The 6,000-nt window shown below is 43.9% G+C and overlaps 1 protein-coding gene across 1 annotated transcript in view; it reads right to left on the bottom strand.

Annotated features, from left to right (window-relative positions):
* The window catches only part of LOC121538312 (putative protein 2), a 28,242-nt gene extending 22,448 nt beyond the window's left edge, over positions 1-5,794 (bottom strand). The window contains exons 1-2 of the mRNA XM_045206937.1: positions 5,783-5,794; positions 1,007-1,098 (exon numbers count right to left, since the gene is read on the bottom strand). Of these exons, the coding sequence (XP_045062872.1) occupies positions 1,007-1,098; positions 5,783-5,794 (104 nt within the window). The remainder of the gene's footprint in view (positions 1-1,006; positions 1,099-5,782) is intronic.
* Positions 5,795-6,000: the final 206 nt, after the last annotated feature.

The following is a 6,000-nucleotide window of genomic DNA, read 5'->3' on the forward strand; positions in this document are numbered from 1 at the left end:
GGGGATTCCCAACTCTGACACCAAGGTAGCGTCCATAAAACTCTCGTCGGCCCCAGAGTCAATGAGTACCGGGAGAGATTTGAACTGGTCACCCCACAGCAGGATGTCATGGAGAGGGTGCAACACTTCGGGAGTCTTGACGTAGTTGGAGCAGCTTACGAGCAACCTCTCTCCCAGACAACAGAGAATCTAGCACTTTTCGTACCTCCGCCACAAACTCATCCAGACTGAGGCAAACGGTGGACTGTTGCTCCCACACCGCCGTAGCCCAGGTGAGTGCCCTCCCTGACATCAGCGTTATGAGGTACGCTATCTTCGAGCGGCCCGAGGGGAACGAAGGGAGAACTGGGAGAGAAAAGCCTGGCAGGTTCCAGAATCTCCAGCATAGCGCTCCGGAGGAGGAGTGCAAGGTTCTCGGAACACCGGGGTAGGCTGGGAAGAAGCGCCACTGGGGGCGGGGTTGCTGAGTGTCTGTGGAATTACGGTAGTGGCTGGCTAATAGACAATCTGCTGACTTGCCCCAGCAATGTATGGAAAGCACGGTCGTGGCGTTCCGCCAAGGTCTGGAATCCTTCCATAAGGTTGTGAAGTAACTCCTTGTGTCTTCCAATGGTGGCAACAGACAAACAGAAAACACAGGTATAAATGCACAGGAGATAATGGGGAAAATGGGTGACACCTGGAGGGGATTGGAGACAAGCACAAGACAGGTGAAACAGATCAGGGTATGACAATTGGTCTCTTGTTATTCATCTACTACATCTATGTTAGTCCAAGACGTAAGCCTGACACTTTTATTCATTCTTTCCAGAACTACAATGAACTAGAAAGACATCGATCAGCAAATTGTGTGAGTGGGGGAACCTTAAATCCACAGCTCCTTGTCAGAACTAGTTAAATGTACTGTGGAAGACAACAGGAGCGAACGAAAATGACCGACTGAGGAAGACCAGATTGTGAATACTGCATAATGTGCATAGGGCCTATGTGATAGAACATCTCTCACCAATCTTTCTGGGAGACATTCCTGTTGTAGATGTGTCCAGTGATGTTCCTGTAGGGTGGACAGATACACTTGGAGCGCACATCTTCAAAACTCTGTGAACATAGAGAAGAATATTGTCATCATGGGGGTCTTCGAAACACAGTGATTTGTTAGACTTTACTCTTAGCAAAGAAAGGTGCTATCTAGAACCTAAAAGGGTTCTTCGGCTGTCCCCATAGGAGAACCCTTTGAAGAACCCTTATTGGTTCCATGTAGAACACTTTTGGTTCCAGGTAAAACCCTTTTGGGTTCCATGTAGAACCCTTTCCACAGAGGCTTCTACATGAAAACCAAAAGGGTTCTACCTGAAACCAAAAAGGGTTATCCTATAGACGGGTTAGCTGACAACGTCACGAAAACGATATACACGCTTCAATGGGGCAAAAGTCTGTGTGTTGTTGTGATTCTGGATAGCCAGATAGCCAGCAACAATGACAAAAGCTACTATGTGGGAATTGTAGGTGGCTCGTTTCAGCTAGTTGTATCTTGTTTTTGACACCATGTCTTGTTTTGAGGTGTTTTGACTGATGTCACGTCTATGCTAATATGGCTAAAATTCCCTAGCTAGCTAACCAACAACTGTAACGATGTATTTGAGAGACAACAAGTGCTCATTGTGTAAACTTATTTATGTTTTCAATAAATATTGGAGACAAAATATATTTTACATGTTGTCAACAATCTAAGCCAACCCTGTCAGTTTTGCCGCATAGTTGCTAAACAACCAACCCGTCTATGGGGACGGCCGAATAACCTTTTTTTCTAAGAGTGTGGTCCTAGATCTGTTTGAGCTGTCTTGCCAACTGACAATGACCGCAGGAGTTGGCAATATAGCACAAACAGGTCTGGGACCAGACTAGTGATTTGTGTGATTATTATCAGAAATTGACACTGTACACCAGTGAGTATGGCCCCGTCAATTGACATACCTTGCTAGCGTGTGCAAATGAGTCCGGGTAGCCATGATTAGCTGTTCAGGAGTCTTATGGCTTGGGGGTAGAAGCTGTTAAGAAGCCTTTTGGACCTAGACTTGGCGCTCCGGTACCGCTTGCCGTGCGGTAGCAGAGAGAACAGTCTATGACTAGGGTGGCTGGAGTCTTTGATAATTTTTTGGGCCTTACTCTGACACTGCCTGGTATAGAGGTCCTGGATGGCAGGAAGCTTGGCCCCAGTGATGTACTGGGCCGTACGCATTACCCTCTGTTACCCCCAGCAGTTGCCATACCAGGCGGTGATGCAACCAGTCAGGATGTTCTCGATGGTGCAGCTGTAGAACTTTTTGAGGATCTGAGGACCCATGCCAAATCTTTTCAGTCTCCTGAGGGGGAATAGGCTTTGTCGTGCCCTCTTCATGACTTTCTTGGTGTGTTTGGACCATGAACTTGAAGCTCTCAACCTGTTCACTACAGCCCCGTCAATAAGTCCAATTTTTTTTCCTGTAGTCCACAATCATCTCCTTTGTCTTGATCATGTTGAGGGAGAGGTTGTTATCCTGGCACCACACGGTCAGGTCTCTGACCTCCGCCCTATAGGCTGTCTCATCGTTGTCTGTGATCAGGCCTACCACTGTTGTGTCGTTGGCAAACTTAATGATGGTGTTGGAGTCGTGCCTGGACATGCAGTCATGGCTGAACAGGGAGTACAGGAGGGGACTGAGCATGCACCCCTGAGGGGCCCCCGTGTTGATGATCAGCGTGGCAGATGTGCTGTTACCTACCCTTACCACCTGGGGGCGGCCCGTCAGGAAGTCCAGGATCCAGTTGCAGAGGGAGGTGTTTAGTCCCAGGGTCCTTAGCTTAGTCATGAACTTTGAGGGCACTATGGTGTTGAACGCTGAGCTGTAGTCAATGAATAGCATTCTCACGTAGGTGTTCCTCTTTCCAGGTGGGAAAGGGCAGTGTGGAGTGCAATAAAGATTGCATCATCTGTGGATCTGTTGGGGCGGTATGCAAATTGGAGTGGGTCTAGGGTTTCTGGGATAATGGTGTTGATTTGAGCCATGACCAGCCTTTCAAAGTGCTACGGGTCGGTGGTCATTTAGGCAGGTTATCTTAGTGTTCTTGGGCACAGGGACTATGGTGGTCTGCTTGAAACATGTTGATATTACAGACTCAGTCAGGGACATGTTGAAAATGTCAGTGAAGACACTTGCCAATTGGTCAGCGCATGCTCGAAGACAGGTAGCAACCTCCTCAACCTGGACTGGAGGAGGAAGAACACTGACCTAGCTATATCTGGGAGGGAGAGGAGGTCACACACACTCTTTATGGCAAGTCTTCCCACAGGTTTGCTTTAGCTACATTTTGAAATAAACAAATGTATTTACAACTGCTGTCAACAGTCATCAGTAATGTTAAAGGGGCAATCTGCAGTTGCTACATACATTTTTGGACTTGTGAATTATTGATATGTAACCATTGATTCTTGAGCTTAGTTCAACTGTCGTACCCCATCAGAACTCCAAATCTAAGCATGTTTTACCCCACTGTTTGTAAACAAAGTAAAAGTCTGCCTGTGAACGGAGTATAGTAGTAGGTGCCAGGCAGTGGTGGAAAAAGTACCCAATTGTTATACTTCAGTAAAAGTAAAGATACCATAACAGAAAATGACTCAAGTAAAAGTGAAAGTCACCCAGGAAAATACTACTTGAGTAAAAGTCTGAAAGTATTTGGTTGGAAATATCAAAAGTAAATACAATTGCTAAAATATATTTAAGTATCAAAAGTAAAAGTATAAATCATTTCAAATTCCACACGCAACATTTTCTTGTTTATTTTAATTTACGGATAGCCAGGGATAGCTCCATCACTCAGACATAATTTACAAACGAAGCATGTGTTCAACAGTTTCCCATGTGTACCAAGAATGGCTTTCATCAAGCTGCCCACTCAAGAAAAAGCTTCAAACTGTAACTAGTGCCTGCAACCTGGTTCAGGTTATCAGTCAACCTACCAGGGTAGTTACAAACAGCACAGGAATGAAATCATCAACATGTACTGAGCATATCTTTACTAATGCTGCAGAAATTTGCTTAAAAGCAGTATCTAGATCCATTGGATCAACCGATTGGCAAACGTATTGCAAATTGAGAAATCATGTGACTAAACTGAATAAAAAGAAGAAGAAACTACACTATGAAACAAAGATAAATGACATGAAGAATGATAGTAAAAAGCTTTGGAGAACCTTAAATGAAATTTTGGGAAAAAACGCAAACTCAGCTCCATAATTCATTGAATCAGATGGCTCATTCATCACAAAACCAACTGATATTGCCAACTACTTTAATGATTTTTTCATTGGCAAGATTAGCAAACTTAGGCATGACAGCATCAAATGCTGACACTACACATCCAAGTCTATCTGACCAAATTATGAAAGACAAGTTTGTAATTTTGAATTCCGTAAAGTGAGTGTGGAAGAGGTGAAAAAAGTATTGTTGTCTATCAACAATGACAAGCCACCGGGGTCTGGCAACTTGGATGGAAAGTTATCGGATGATATTGCCACTCCTATTTGCCATATTTTCAATTTAAGCCTTCTAGAAAATGTGTGCCCCCAGGCTTGGAGGGAAGCAAAAGTAATTCCGCTACCTAAGAATAGTATAGCCCCCTTAACTGGCTCAAATAGCCGACCAATCAGCCTGTTACCAACCCTTGGTAAACTTTTGGAAAAAATGGTCTTTGACCAGATACAATGCTATTTTACAGTAAACAAATTGACAACAAACTTTCAGCATGCTTGTAGGGAAGGACATTCAACAAGCACAGCACTTGCACAAATGATTGATGATTGGCTGAGAGAAACTGATGATTAAAAGATTGTGGGGGCTGTTTTGTTACACTTCAGTGTGGCTTTTGACATTATCGATCATAGTCTGCTGCTGGAAAAACGTATTTGTGTTATGGCTTTACACCTCCTGCTATAATGTGGATAAAGAGTTAGCTGTATAACAGAACACAGAGGGTGTTCTTTAATGACAGCCTCTCCAACATAATCCAGGTAGAATTAGGAATTCCCCAGGGCAGTTGTCTAGGCACCTTACTTTTTTCAATCTTTACTAATAAGTAAAGCCAGTGTGTCTATGTATGCGGATGACTTAAAACCATACATGTCAGCTACTACAGCAACTGAAATGACTGCAACATTTAACAAAGAGCTGCAGTTAGTTTCAGAGTGGGTGGCAAGGAATAAGTTAGTCCTAAATATTTCTAAAACTAAAAGCATTGTATTTGGGACAAATCATTCACTAAACCCTAAACCTCAACTAAATCTTGTAATAAATAATGTGGAAATTGAGCAAGTTGAGGTGACTAAACTGTTTGGAGTAATCCTGGACTGTCAACTGTCATGGTCAAAACATATTGATACAACAGTAGCTAAGATGGGGAGAAGTCTGTCCATAAAGCGCTGCTCTACCTTCTTAACAGCACTATCAACAAGGCAGGTCCTACAGGCCCTAGTTTTGTCGCACCTGGACTACTGTTCAGTCGTGTGGTCAGGTGCCATAAAAAGGGACTTAGGAAAATTGCAATTGGCTCAGAACAGGGCAGCATGGCTGGCCCTTGGATGTACACAGAGAGCTAATATTAATAATATGCATGTCAATCTCTCCTGGCTCAAAGTGGAGGAGAGATTGACTTAATCACTAATTGTATTTATGAGAGGTAATGACATGTTGAATGCACGAGCTGTCTGTTTGAACTACTGTCGCACAGTTCGGACACCAATGCATACCCCACAAGACATGCCACAAGAGGTCTCTTCACAGTCCCCAAGTCCAGAACAGACTATGGGAGGCGCACGGTACTGCATAGAGCCATGACTACATGGAACTCTATTCCACATCAAGTAACTGATTTAAAAAACAGATGAAATACACCTTATGGAACAGCGGGGACTGTGAAGCAACACAAACATAGGCACAGACACATGCATACACATACACAATAACA

Source organism: Coregonus clupeaformis, chromosome 24, assembly GCF_020615455.1.
Source record: "Coregonus clupeaformis isolate EN_2021a chromosome 24, ASM2061545v1, whole genome shotgun sequence".
NCBI classification, from domain to species: domain Eukaryota; kingdom Metazoa; phylum Chordata; class Actinopteri; order Salmoniformes; family Salmonidae; genus Coregonus; species Coregonus clupeaformis.